The 15,678-nt window shown below is 33.1% G+C and overlaps 1 protein-coding gene across 7 annotated transcripts in view; it reads left to right on the top strand.

The window, feature by feature from the left end:
• Window positions 1-15,678, top strand: part of LOC129920296 (apoptosis-stimulating of p53 protein 2) — a 428,395-nt gene that overhangs the window by 160,349 nt on the left and 252,368 nt on the right. For 4 of the 7 annotated variants that reach the window (XR_008773223.1, XM_056001634.1, XM_056001635.1 and 1 more), the window contains exon 3: window positions 429-6,963. The exons of 1 other annotated variant lie outside the window; for it this stretch is intronic. Coding sequence is in view for 1 of the 6 variants with exons in the window: in XM_056001637.1 (XP_055857612.1) it covers window positions 429-458 (30 nt within the window). In the remaining 5 variants the exon portion in view is untranslated. Of the gene's footprint in view, window positions 1-428; window positions 6,964-15,678 lie in introns of those variants that run through there. 2 more of the 7 variants (XM_056001637.1, XM_056001641.1) reach the window with 2 other exon arrangements.

Below are 15,678 nucleotides of genomic sequence, written 5' to 3' on the forward strand. Positions count from 1 at the left end.
AAAAATTTTTTCGGACACGCGACAATTTTTGGTATACGTAAAGAACTCGAGGACAAAAACTTGAATTTCTGAAAAAAATGTAACTTTTGGCAGATTTATGGGACTTTGAATTTTTCAGTACAAAATTTGTTTTTTTTTTAATATCTCCTATAGTAGACAAACGACGATTTTTGGTTTGTATCCATTTCACGAGGTGGATAAACGATTGCCGTTTGAAGTTTTTTGGGGGTTTTGAAATTTTCAGTACATAGGTACAGTTCTGAAGCAGTTTCTGGCTTCACGGAGCTTAAAATTAAAGCTGTCAGAAACTTGTGGAAGAAAGATGGGATTCTTGACAGTTAAATAAAGCTTTTTTTAAAATTTTTCTTTTGTCTGCAAAATTTAATAAATTTAATGTTGTAAAGTTCCTAAACCTTTATTTTTTTTAGGCCGGGCCAGGACGGACAACCACTCAAGAGGTAAGCTTACGATTATTTAAAGAAATGAACAAAGGGAGGACTGACTGTAAACATTCTCCAAGGAAATTTTTGAAACTTACGGACAAAACTTGAAAAATAAAAAAAATGTTTAGAACCTAATGACGACTATTAAATTAAATATTATAACCTTTTATCGGTATTTTTAAAATAATTTTGCATAATGCCTCATTTACAATATTGCGAGACGAAGAGACGAGAGCGAGACGAGATTTCTTCTTGGTTATTTAAATCGTTAGCCATTCGGTAATGTATCAATTTCTTTTAAGTAATTGTTTATTTTTGGCAGGATATAAAAGAATGTGTGTCAAAAGAGGGAAACTATTTGGCCAAACATAGCAAACTGGATATCAATTTTACTTAAGCAACGCTCTCGTCTCGTCGTCATATTAGCCCTGTTCCATTGGAGGTGGTAGTTTACTCGTGAGTAGAAATCTACTACAACAACTACACTTTCGTATCTCCTCGAGTAGAAGATCATGTGTTATTTGTAGTACTAGATCTACTCATGAGTAAACTACCACCTCCAATGGAACAGGGCTATTGTGAATCAGGCATAACTCACGTCAAACTGCTTGAAGCATAGGTACATATGGATTCGTGATTCCGCTTTGGACTGGGTAAACCAATTTTGATGATTCTTTTTTAATTTGAAAGGAGCTTGCATTTGAATTTGGCCCAGTTCTGATATTGGGAACCATGAGAAAACCGTTATATAAGTTTCGATGCATAGAACGGCCATTCCAAAGTAACGGAGAAGACATATTTACCTTGTTTTCAGTCTATCTCGTTGAAGAAGCAATTTTTTTTCTTGAAACTTCGTAGGTTCATGATAAAGTTGATGTTCTAGAAGTTTCACGAAAAACTAATAAAACGTAGACAAATTATTCACAGATAAAGGGTAAATGGAAACTTCTAGAACATCAACTTTTCCATGAGCCCTTAAGACCCACCAAGTTTCAAGAAAAAATATTGCTTCTTCAACGAGATAAACTGTATAATAAGCGTGAAAATGTCCTAAAAGTTCAAATGGAATGGCCGAGAAGTCGTTTTTTTACAAAAATAATATGATTTAATGATGTAATGACACTTGCGATAGTCTGGAGGTCTGTTTTAATCACTTAACTGAACTTTAGAAGTACTATCTTTCCGAGGCATCTTTCTAGAAGCATTAGTCTTTTGATTGTGCTTCGACTTCTTCAATCTAACACCAATATTTATATTTGGTTTTTGATGCATTGATGAATTGTTGTGCTCTAATAAATTTCGCTTTCGAGATTTTCAATCACGTTGAAGGAGAAATTGTAGGCATTCAAGTCTCAAATCTATTTTTGATATTTAGTAGCCCCGGTCCTCCCATATTTTTTTAAATTCCATGTCATAGTTTTCTGTGACACATTTAATCTTGTAGAAATATCACGTGTTGTCAAATTGAGACATGACAGAAGCAAAGTTTGTTTGCCCCTCCAACTGATTTTTCCAATTTTTTTCACCAAATTTCTTCGTTCATTTTGGACTGCTTTTTACGAGCCAAAGGCACCTTTTATTCATAATAACATTTACTTTTAGGTATGCAATATTTGAATGACAATTTGCTATCTATCGCTAATGGTAATAAAATGCTTGACCAACATTTTTCGAACAGCACTGTAGTCAATTATGTACTTCATAAATTTAATCTAGAATCAGTACTTCTAAATTTGAATTAATAGCTGCGTTCCTTTGGAAATTTTATCTACTTTTTAGTACTTAAAACTACTTTGATCTACTTTGCTATACTGAAAAAGTAGTTGTCATGAACATTTTGATATTTAATTACAGCAAAAGTAAGATATTATTAGCCTTGGTTTTTTATTTTGTTATTTGTATAGAGGAGAAATAATTACCATGTGCCCTTGGCTCACCAAGTTTTCAATCTGTAATTAATTTTTTTCTACCTTGTTTCGGAAAGTAAGTTGTAAGTTAAATATTTCAATAGTTTTTATTTTTCTAACTTCAAATACTTTTATAGTAAATTCTAACTAGCAGCATTCAATGATTAGCTTCCATTCTTCATTTTGGATATTGTTTTTCTTTGTCTGGTTTAACTTACAACTTTGTCATCATTTTGCCTTTTTGTTTAAAAAAAAAAAAAAAAATGAAAGAAACGTCGGTCGGTCGGCTAAAAATACCAAAAAGATAAAATAAAATGAAACTAAGCCTAGGTGAAAAGAAAATAAATTAAAAAAAGGAATATCATACAATTAAAGAAAATATAAACACATACATAATATATGTATGTATTTATAAATACCTGCACACTATTGCCATCCTCGTTTTTGTTATTACCCATTGATATTCTCTACAAGTTAAAGAATGCTAACCTTCAGGAATTTAGTGTTGGAGTAGGACCAAGACGAAGCAGCCTTTGGCCCGAATTGATAATTTATCTCATTTTTTATTTTCATTTCTATTAATTTTGTGTAATGGAGTATGGAAACATTAAAGTGCGGCAACGTTGGCAGTGACTAGTCTCAGCGCAGCAGATAGCAATACATTTTACGAAACAACAAGCGAATACATTGGTACGCAGTGTGGTGAAAAATTTCTGAGGTGAATTCTTTTTGAGTTTTTGCCACTTTTAAGAGAGTAACATAGTTGAGGTGAAAGAGAAATTTGAAAAAAATTGTAGTTTTAAACTTAAAAAAAATTACTTGAAAAATAAAAAAAAAAAACACTGTTTCAAAACAGGGTTGCCAATTAATAGCATTTCTTTGTGAATATTTTGTGTTTTTGGGGTCGAAAGAAATTTAGTATGCGAAAGTGTAGTGTAGGGCATAAACAAAAAATACCAAGACTGGAAACTTTCGTACGTCTTTCCCCCCAAAACCCTTTTGTGTACAGTGTTGTCTGTGAATATATGTAAAAGCCACCACGTTGGTAAATGACGTTAACACTCAGACATTTATAGATTCACGAAATTTACCAACACGAACACAACGATAGGTTCACGACATTCACCTCACCTCGCAGCTTGTAGGCAAACGTCAGTTGACCGCCGAGTTTCCAGTCTTGGTATTTTTTGTTTATGGTAGGGTGTATCGTGTATGTATATTAATTTTTGGTGTTATTAATCCTGATAACATGATTGCCAAAAGATCAACTGTTTGAAGATGTTTGTAGGTAACATCAATTTTATAACAGTAAAAATCAAAAGTCAACTTGTGTTAAATGTATTGTTTTAATGTTAACTAGTCGACCCCGCACTCAAAATTCGAGTGCCAATTGTAACTTTTATTTATGCTCAAATAAGCACACTATATAAATCACTTTATTTACTACTAAGAATATGCAACACTTAATTTTATTCGAAATTCGAGAATGTCTTCGAAGGTTCTCGTCTTTGCTTTTAGAAGTTTCCACTTACAGAAGGGAGAGGGCGTGGTTCAGCACATTTGTTTTTGTTTTTTTTTTCTCAATTTCAATTTATTATTTTTATCTATTTCGGTAAAAAAAAATAAAAAAAGTATACATTCTGCACATCTAGATAAAATTTCCTATCGTTCGGTATATAATTTATGCCCCTTCGGTTTTTGTGGGCCGCGTATTTTGTACCACAAAATAAGTGTTTGCCGTTTTATTATATGATGTTTAATGTTAATGGAATAACAGGACAAAATAATTTGGTTTGAAAGCGCAAGTTGACTTATTTTTGGTAAGTTTCGAACGGCAGAATTTAAATAATAACAGTGTGGTTCTCTTTTTTTTGTGGCTTTTGTTCCGAAACCTATATAAATCTTTGTAACGGTTTTTTAGAAATATCAAAGGCTCAAGAGGTCATTTCATTTTAACCTCGAGAGTCGAGAGTATTATCCAATGGGGTATACGAAAACGCAATTCAACGTCATTAGGCGTGTTTCTATCCGCAGTAGGATTTCCCAAAAAATATCAATACAATAAAAAAATAAAGCCATTATGTGGACCAAAAACACCCCCATTAGTACAGGTAAAATAGAACATAAAATTAAGAAATTAAAAAAAAAAATTGTTACACTCATGAAACTTGGCAAAAAGTTTGCTTTTGGGATAAGAACCAAGTACAAAAAAAGTCTATAAAAAAAAATTGGGTGGAAGGGTGTTTTTTCGCGGACAAGAGGGAAGGTCAAAAACATACTGAAAAAAATTGTTTGTCAAATATCATCATATGACACATGTTTTCAAGGTATTTTTTGATGCTGAATCTAATGACATAAAAATAAAGTCAATACGATTGCTCTAAAAAAAGTTATTGCCGATTAAAAACAAGGGTGCTTGTTTTTTGACTTCAACAAGTAAAATATAACCGAAACCCATGTGAAAAACATGCTACACTAATAAAATTCGGGATGAAGGTTTTAGATAAAGCAGGGACAAAGGATTCATAAAGTTCTTAAAATTATTTTTGGTGAAAGGGTGTTTTTTTGATGGGTTAAGTTGTGTGTGAGGAAGGAATCATAACAGCTGACTTAAATTTTATTAAATTTTAAAACTTGTTGTAAATGTTTTGGTTGGTATAAGAATTAAGAATCTAAAAAGTGTACAAAATTATCTTGAGTGAAAGGGTGTTTTTTTTTAAATGATGAAATTCGGAATTAGTACCACAAAAACTATGAAAAAATTGTTACACCAATGAAATTTGGTAAAAATGTTTCATTTATAACAGAAACCAAGAACCCAAAAAGTCTATAAAAATATTTTAGGTTAAAGGGTGTTTTTTTTGGGAAATAGGGAAAAATCTGCGATAAGTCCGATAAAATCAATGGTATAAATGGTACCCTTACGAAATTCATTAAATATGTTCTCTTTCCCATAGACTTATAGACTTTTTTTGTACTTGGTTCTTATCCCAAAAGCAAACTTTTTGCCAAGTTTCATGAGTGTAACAATTTTTTTTTTTTAAATGCCTATTTTACCTGTACTACATTGTTGTTCACAGTTTCCTATTCACTAGCCTACCTGATTGACGAAAATTAACCAAATTGTTTAGAGTCGGTTAAAGTCAAGTAAAATATTTAATTTTGTTCATCTTCTCTATTCAAACGTAAAAGGGCAAATACCATCTAGTTCACAAAACTAGTGCACTTTCCGCTAACTTAACTCTCACTAAAATAACTGCTAGAAATCACTCTTCGGGCATATTAATTCAGAACCTAAGTGGTGGAGTTGAAAAATGTATTTTTGCTAAAGAGAACTTAGCTGCAATTATTTTCAAATTTCTCAACTTAGTAACGTATAACTTTTCTAACGTTTCAGCTTTTTTTAAATCACATAACATCATTGCCAATATCAACCATGTTTTTGAAGTTTTTTTTTTACTGACAAAATTATTTTATCAGAACGTTATTAAAAATAAAAAAAAAATATTATTTATTTACCAATATAACATCAACAAAACAAAAAAAAAAAAAACTTGTATTTCTCATAGCTCTGGTGAGTTTAGGAATGGTGAGCAATTCTATCAATTTTCTCTTAAAAAGTTTGTTGTGATGAAATGGTGAAAATGGTAGAATACGAATAAAACAGTTCTCACGAGTCTGGTGGAGACATGGTGAATGTACCTCAAGCTCAAAGGAATGCGACCACTTCATTACCAAACCAAGTGCCGAACCGGACACGGGAGTAAAACAGATGATACTTTACAGACTGGTTTTATTTTCCCCCATCGGCACAGCACAACATTTAGTTACGAATCGAACCTCGAACTGTAACAACGTAACGGCGCAGTGTGGTGGATTTATCTATATTCGTCATCTCTTCTCGTGTCGTCGTCGCCGTCGTCGTCGTCTGTCAAACGTTGCCGTGTTGCGACTTGCGAATGTTGTAAAAAAAAGTATCTTGAAGTTTCATTCATGGGTGTAATGTAGTCCAAAACAAGTTTTTCTTCGAATTTTTAAAAATATGTGCATGTATGTAGGCAGCTATAACAACTACAAAACATGTACACGAGTTTGCATGTGGACTAAGTAATAAAAAAACAACAACAAAAACAGGAGCGAATACCATCAGGAATTTCACATGTAAACCTTTTTTTCGGTATCTTGATCAAAACCTTGAAAGTGTCATTGTTTATATTAATTAAATTAAAAATTGTTAAGAAAATTAATAAATAAAATATTATTGATTAAAGTGACGACATTTTAATGTTTCCCCACATTCTTCTGCCTGAAAATCTCGATACAAAGTGAATCTATATAGAAAGTGTGTTGTCTGCAGCCTAAAACTAGGAAAATATCAGTGAAAATTGCATTTGCAAAAGTGTTTTAACATTTCAGAATAAAAATTGTGTGTCCTTCTTCGTCATTTACTTCAATGGGATTCAAAACAGAGACGTGCACTTGATGGATACTTATTACTCAACCCCTGAACTTTCTAGGAATTTCGTACTGCGGTAAATGCAATTTGGTTTGTGTTTAGCTCATTTCAACAAGGAAAAACCGTCCAGAAAGTAAAAAAAGGATTAAATGAAAAAGTTTGTATTTTTTTATATGGAAATGTAATATACAGGCCGCTGCTATAGAACTTATAGCTCTTAACCTTATGTTTTCTACCGCAAACGGTTTGTAATTTAGGAAAATTATACACTTTATGGGTGACTCTTTCAGGAATTGGTAATGTGGGTGGGGCATATTCAATATGTGAATAGGGTCGATTCTAAAAGTTATAGGTAAGCTTTAAAATTTCATGGGCTAAAATGTAGGTACATAATATAAATTTCGTCTCTTTTCCTTCTTTCTTATTTAGGTTAGGTTTGGTTATATGGGCTGACAGTTGATTTTGTTACCGTCACACTTAGATCAATGTAGATCCCTTGTGATACCCTGAAGTATTGTAACTTCATGAAAAAGTGTTAACCTATGAATGCTATGGTTGTTCGAGCCATTTGGAGGACTTGACAAAGTTCAGTAGGCTATTGCCTGAGAGTTCCGATAGTTCTTCTAATTCATTAAAGAAGTAGTTTCCTAAGAATTTTTTCCTAGTGCGACAGAGTGCTGGGCAGTGACAGAGGAAGTGAACAGTGTTTTCCTGTTCGTCCTCATTGCTGCAGCCTTTGCATCTGCATAGATCATCCGTACTAAGCCCCATTTTCTTTTTGTGGTATCCTAGTAGGTTATGTCCCGTTAAGACGCCTATTAGGGATCTTAAGGAAGGTTTACTAAGGAGTAAGATCTTATTTGATTTTTTTCTCGTCGAAGTTCGGCCATAGTTTCTTGGTGTGACCGCAGGTTTCTAGGAGGTTCCATCTTTCATTGGTTTTTTGTGAAATATTGTTGACGATATTTTGCTTTATTTCACATTGTGGGATTCTGATGTTATGGTCTATGAGAGAGGGATCAAGGACTGAGCCCTCCCTTGCAAGCTCATCCGCTTTTTCGTTGCCGAACACATCACTGTGGCCGGGAACCCAGCAGAGTCTTACATTATGCTGCATACCAAGAACCCTAAGCTCTTCGCGACAGCAAGAAACAAGCTTTGACTTGATTAAGGTGGCAGAAATCGCTTTTATTGCCGCTTGGCTATCAATTAAAAAGGTGATGTCAGCAGGTGATATCGCCATCATGGATATTTGTTTAGCAGAATTTTTCACTGCCAATATCTCGGCTTGGAAGACACCGCTGTGATCGGGGAGCCTGAAAGAACTGGCAAGGTTGAGGTTTTCTGAGGTTTTCTTTCTTATTTAGTTTTTGATTTATTAATTCGAATGGAAAAATAAGTATAATTGTTTGTTGACTCCGCTCCCAATTCATGCCTCAGCTGTCACTTTGTTTGTTTTGAGGGAGCTGTTTTTTATACCCATGTTCCACAATACAATAAAAACTGAACTTGATACTTACCGGTAGAACCGGGTGATTTTTCGACTTTGACATGGACACTTTTTTAAAAAAATTGTTAATATATGAAGGACTTGTTTGATTTTTTCCAAGTTTGTTTGTAAATTCGTATAATTTGATGAATTCAAAAGTGATCATACTAGCTTTATTTAATTAAAATTAGATATTAATTTATAATAAAATTTAGTTTTCTTAAAAATGCTAAAAAAAAATCACCTGAAAATGTTGGATGGTTTGAACATGTTGAAGAAATAGGATTGCAAAATGACTTTAACTCCGATATGTGTATTGTTTTGCAAGTTGAATTACTTTTATTCTACCCTTGTAATTATTTCATAAAAATTAATTTTAATTTGTTTATAAAAAATGCCATATGGTAGGGTGACTTTGGCCGGCATATCGGGTGACTTTGGCCACCCGGCCAAAGTCACCCTCTTAATTTTTGCACTAGACTTTGTTTTTATATATTGGTATATGTTGACAAAACTGATATTTGGCAATATAATTAAAATGTTATCAGATCATACATATCAACATTTGGCAGCTTAACCACTAGACGTAGCCTTCTTTCGGCCTCTTAAAATATTATGGATGAAGACCTTAACAGCGTATAAGATGGCAAACTCGAAAACAAAACAGTGCCGAAAGATGTGTTTCCTAGGCTTCTAAAATAACATTTTACTTCGGCTACATCTTGAATGTTGATAACGATGAGGTTACAGTGTCATTCCTGCGAAGAGGTGCTGGGTACAGCTTCAGAGAAAAAAGACGTTGCACAAGTCACCAAAAGTGATCTGGAGAAGAAACTTCCTGTTCCAATGGTTGACCACAGAGAGAGACTATTTTTTTCCATATCCTTTGAAGGATATCAAAATTTATGCTAATTAATTTTTTGTTTTTTTTTTAATCAAATAAAAACCGACAATTGTGTGTACGAAAATAAAAAAAATACCCACATGTTTTAAAAAATCTGCTCTTTCATTTGGGCTGGGTTAGAATGACGTGCTACTTGTAGTTGAACTGGAAATATAGCAAACGTCCTACCGGCCAAAGTCACCCGGAATGGAGGGTGACTTCGGCCACCCATATTTTGGCATTTATCTATAGAACTGTCGGACAGATTTCTTCAAGATTAATCATACCTATAGAATGAGCGAAGTAGGTAAATTGGTTGAAATCTTCATTAAACAAAAAAATTATTGCAGAAGTTATTCACATAACTAAATAATTTAAGATTTCTGTAACTTCAGTGGAAGTAATTTCTTAATTTATTTTTTACCTTAACCCTACCAGACTTTTAAGACATAAGATTTGATGATTGTAAGAAACATACCGAAGATTAAACGGGTTTGGTTATTGACAATTTGAATGTTTTTTTGCGAGCAGAGATGTAACAGAATGTGTCTGGTTTTGGTATACAAATATTGTGAATCTTTATTATATCGTTAAAATATATACCAAATTGATTTGAATGTTGAATGTTCATAAGCGAAAACAACTATAGGTACTGCTTTCAAGAGTTATAGGTATATGAAGTGTAGAGATTCTTTATTCCTCATTGTGTACATGTCACACGTTCACACATTCAATTTTCATTTATGTTTTTCTGTGACCCTTTTAAAAAATGTAAAACGTAATCTTCAGCGTTTCAATATTTTTTGAATATAATTCAACCACATAATGGATTAAGTTGAGTCCTTTATCATAGCGAACATCTTTGCCCGTAACATGGCGGATATTTGTTTGCTTGTTGACAAAGCTCTTGTGAGCTTCATTGCTAGAGACAATTATTGTTCTTTGTAAATCAGAGTTTTTTTTTAATGTTTTGCCTGGACTATTAATTGAAGTTTCAAACGACCAAGCTCCGTAAATAAGATCTTAAATTTCTTGAAGAAGACTCATATCATATGTTTGTCAACCAAAAACTTTTGTGAATAAAAAAAAAGTCCGCGAACAATTCCTTAAGGTTAAGTTCCCTAATAGTGCGCAAAGTGCTTTTGGTTTGGGCAATTCCATGGTAACTCACGTTACATTCACAAAAATTTCCAACACATAAATAATTTTTTTTTTCAATTTTAATGTTAATTGATACGAAATTACTATCCATGAATGGAGCATAACTATTACTTTCATAATTAACTAAAAAAATTGTCTTTATTTTTAACATTTGCTTGGGAAAATAAAAATTTGATGGTAACTCACGTTACAAAAATCGGACATGAATTTTAAGAGTCCGACGGTATGAAGTTTTTGTGTGAAATTAAGAATCTCAATTTGTTTTCAATGAAGATTCCATACATACAAAATTACAAGCTTTTAATATGAGTGACAAAACCAAACATTTTTTCAATATTTCGAGGAACATTTTTAAAATATTTAGGTAACTCACGTTACATTATTTTGGTAACTCATGTTACCTGCGATTTGTGGTTCCAAAAGTAAAGAAAAGATGCATTTTCACTCAAGTTTTTTTTTAACCGAATAGTGTGTAACGAAGCTTGCTTAAATGTTAACTTATTTTAGCACTCACGAGGGGATATTGTCATCGTCACTATTAGACTCATCATATTTTCAGTTTGCTTGTTTTTCCGTCATTTTCATGTGAAATTCTTCTGTTGTTGGCAAGCTTATGCTATAAAAATGCTTTTAGATTATTAAACTCCCTGAATTTTATGTCTATCCATAAGGGAATACAACAAAGAATCTTTACTTGCAACTTGCATAAAGAGTTGCCGTTTGTAAATAGTAATTTGCTAATAAAAAAAGTAAAAAAGACTGCATAATTTGTTCAAAATTCGTATCCACTTTTTCATGGAATTACCCATTTAAAATCTTCCCAGACCATTGTGGATATTGCATTAAAAGTGATTTGGACTCTTAAATATTTTTACAATTACAATTATTTTTTGCGGAATACAAAAGTTTTAAAATAATCAAATTAAGACTTTGAATTTATTTTATTTTCTTCGGTGCAGTCGCCGAGCGCTCTTCATCTCCGATAGTAAAGGCCCAACCCCAACTATAATAGGCATGAGTGCGCATGGGCTTATGTCATAATCAGGGCAAGGATTCTTATGCAGTTAAAAACCCAAAAAATGTGCAAAAAATATGCACCTTAAATCTGAAAATATACGCTTAAAAAAATTCAAATATGCATTAATAAACCACATTAAAAACCAAAAAACTGTGACGCCACTGTGGGCTAGAACGCTATTTTAGCAGGAATTAATTAAAAAGTCAACTTCTTCAAATATTGCTCATTTTAGTCTTATTCGATAGATAAATGGACTAGCTATAATTGTTCATTCAAAATTGAGGTCAAAGCATTCATTGGATACATAAAAACACAATCGAAAAGCAAGTTTTCGAAAAAAAAACAAAAAAGTCCACTTTTTCCTCTATCCAGATATTCGTTTACTGAGTTTGTTTTAACGGATCGATTGTGAAAATTTTGCTAGTTTATCAATTAGTGATATATCCTAATATAGTATTTGCTATTAAATTGTAATTTTATTGAACTTTTGTTTATAAATTTTAAGGTAAAGTATGTTACTAGCACCGATTTCATATAAAACGAATGTTCCTAAGCTTTAAAAAAAAGGCACGCGTAGGCACACTCTAGAAATAATTTTAAAAAGTAGCTAGCCTATATGGCATTATGCTTTTTATAAAACTATGTCCTACAAGCACAAACTTTTTTCGCTGTAACTCTGAAAGTATTGTGAGAAAAATGTTCAAAAAAACCACTTAAACGTGTTGAATGTTTTCAAATAACGGTTTTTTTTTATTTGCATTAACATTTTACGTTCCCTATTTAGTAAAAACAACTTTTGTAAGCGTTCAATGACACCATTTTCGAGTTTGATGCGTTCAAACTTCAAAAAACTCATTTTTTTGTTTTGTATACCAATAATATCTGTTGTAAATTGGAAAACCTTATTTAACATAATATTTCGTTTATTTTTGTAGTTGGTCTTATCTTTAGTGTCTGTTGTACCATAAAATTATCATTATTATATCATTCGACATCATCTTAATGGCTTTAACTGCAACTTTAGATTATTTCGAGAATTTCTAATTAATTAATTAATTAATTCCAGCTAAAAAAGCGTTCTAGCCCGCAGTGTGACGGTTGGAATTGTGTTAAGTGCTGCAAAATGTGTTTTTCATGGGTGTTGAAATTGAAATGATTTAGTTGCAAACCTATCCCTTGATTCAAATTAAAAATTAAGGTAAACAAAAAAAATTCTTCCCTTTTTCAAAAATATGATGCAAAAATATGTGTTTATCATTAAAATATGCACTAAAAACCGAAATTTTAGTTTATATGCATTTAAAGCAAAATATACAAAAATATACACTACCAAATAAATGTCATTCTAAAGGAAATTGCTTGATTCGAAAAATTGTCTTATTCGAATGCTTCTATTAATGCGGAAAAAATACGTATTCACAGAAGAATCCTTGCCCTGAATTGAGTTATCGTACCCACACAATTCTAATGGGATAGCCGTAATGCGTATATGCGCGAGTCGTCAAACTTTCGTTAAGTCTATGTCGTGCGCTCCGAACCGCACGGCATGAGCAAATATCTCAGAACATAAAGAAAAAAACATGGATGAAAGGGGATGGAAGAAGAAATTTTATTTGCACCTAATAAAAATGTGATAAACGAAGTGTGCTATTAAATATTTTTGTGTAATTGAACGTGTTTTTTTTTTAACATAAGCGAATGCGAGCTAATGCTTATTTTAATTGTGTCTTAAATTTTGTTTGAAAAATGAACGAAGTAAAACTCGATGCTCGTCGATGGGTCCTGAAGGCGATAAATGGTCAGCTGTGCTTCACATTTCCTATCAGATACATGAATATCCCGAAACCTTTGGATTTTTTACTTGTCAAATGTTCACGATCAGTTGTGATTTAACATGGGCATCCGGATAGCCTAAGAAAGCTACGTGAACGCACCCAATGATAATGATAACATTATTAAGTTATATTTCTCCAATGCATCTTTTTCTTTGCTGACGATGGAGCCATCATAGGTAAGTGAAGACCCGATATCCCTGCAACGAGCACTTGATGTATGGGTGGATGTTCTAGAAGGTAGTGGGTACCGCATAAGCACGAAAAAGACAGAATACCTATGCTGCCCATTTTCTGATCCACACAGGCCTATTCCTGACATTTATTTGAATGGTGTAGTGCTTCCCAAGTGTGAAAAGTTTAAATATCTTTGGTCTATGATAAATAACGAAGGTACTTGTGATGACATATCAATCATCGCGTAAGCGTAGGGTGGATGAAGTGGCGGGAAAATTCTGCTATCTTCTGTGATCGAAAAATGCCCCCTAAGCTGAAAGGAAGGCTCTACACCGCAGTTGTGCGTCCAGCACTCACATACGGTTCACAATGTTGAACAATGTACAAAAAGTATGAGAGTAAGTTAACGGCAGCTGAGATGAAGATGCTTCTTATGACAGCAGGAGTAACAAAGCTTGATAGAATTAGAAGTACGAAGATCCGAGGAAGCCTTCATGTTAAAAAAACCATCTCCCAAAAAATTGAACACGACCGACTCAGTTGGTATTGCCATGTTCAAAGGAGAGATCCTGAGAACCCCGTCAAAAAAGCAATATCATACAACGTTCCAACACGAAATAATAAGAAAGGTAGGCCTAAAAACTCCTGGTACAAGCAAATGCAAAAACACCAGCATTCAGTTGGCCTCAGAAACGGAACAATACAAAACCGGGAGGCTTGCCGCCGATTTCTGAGGTCAACCCGGCGAACCCCACAGGCGGATCACTAGTGTGAAGCAGTAACGTGGGAAGGTTATGATCCCCTCGACATCGAGATCATAACAGCGCCGAGAAAAAGGAAGAAGAAGAAGATTTCTCCAATGCATCTGACGGCTTTGCGCCACTGTAAAATGTAAACCACATATTCAATACCGCAAAATGAAAACTTACTCGATACCGCTGCTTAAAAATGCTTGAGTTTCTAAGACAGAATACGAAATTGAACTGTAAAAATGATAACCGCTTCTACTAGTTCAATACCTCTCTCTTGAGCACTGAAACTGAACTAAGCTTTTATGATTTTCTCTCTTCAAACAATTCAATCATAATACTCGCACGTCAAGGAATGATCATCATCGTCAGTTTACCCTCGAGTACAATTTCTGATATATTGTCAAATATAGAGATTCTTCTTTCAGCCGTAACCCATTTAGTTGCAATTTTAATATATTAATCATCCATCTGGCGATGATTTTACCAAGACATAGATGACTCTATCGGCAACAAAAGTCAAACAAAGCTCATCAACGAAGTATACCTTAACATCATTGGTAACCACAAAAATCAGAATTGGTTGATAAAACTAGCAGTTTTTGCGGAAAAAAATGAGAATCTTTCAAACTTTAAAGTAAGTCGAGCCAATGATGACTTTAACTTCGATGTACTCAGAAACAGCTTTGATTTTTATGATTTCTAGGTTTTTGTTTCATTATGTTTATTACAATCATTAATACAAAATTTTTCTAAAAGGATTCTTGTTTTTTAATAATTACACGGTGTAACGACCAAAATATACGCGGGCGGAGACCTATCAGGTTTTGTAGAGCTAGTCGCACTGATTGCGAAACGGTATTTGAAAATCCCCTAACACCCCCAAATTCTGGAGTTACGGGCAAAAAACGGATTTTTGGACCTTCACCCATTGAAAAAATTCTAGATTCGACAATTTTTTACCCATTTTCGATTTTTTTACAGTTTCTGACAGAAGATAAATATATATTTTCAACAATGTATAAAACATGTAACTCGGTTAAACCACTTAGAATTTATAAGCTGTCAAAGTTCAAAAATTCCATTTTTTTCGTCATTTGCCCAACTTCGGCATCAATTTAAAGTATATGTTTTCAAAACAACATGCTATTTAAAAAATATATTCTAAAACTATATCTATTTCTCAATCAATCGAGGTATTTTTTATGAAAATCACTTCAAAATTGACTTAGAAAAAAAATTTTTTCAATTTCAACCCAGATACAGAAATTCGAACTTTTAGGTATAGAACAAAAATGTTGTTTCGGCACGTAGTAGGATAACTTGGGCGCCAAGATTTGATAACATGTTTTTGTAGAGGAGCTCAATACAAACATTTTTTTCTTTGAGAGGGGGGTCTATCTCCCCCCGTTTAGGTGGGAGGGGCATTTTTCTAAAAAAAAATTATCAAAATAAAATTATCAAAATAGAAACATATAGTTGTCACTGTTCTTCAAGGAATCAATTGAGGCAGTTTTCTGTGTGAGTAATTTTTTTACTAAAATTCACAGTCTGCACAAAAAT

Source organism: Episyrphus balteatus, chromosome 4 (assembly GCF_945859705.1).
Source record: "Episyrphus balteatus chromosome 4, idEpiBalt1.1, whole genome shotgun sequence".
NCBI classification, from domain to species: Eukaryota; Metazoa; Arthropoda; class Insecta; order Diptera; family Syrphidae; genus Episyrphus; species Episyrphus balteatus.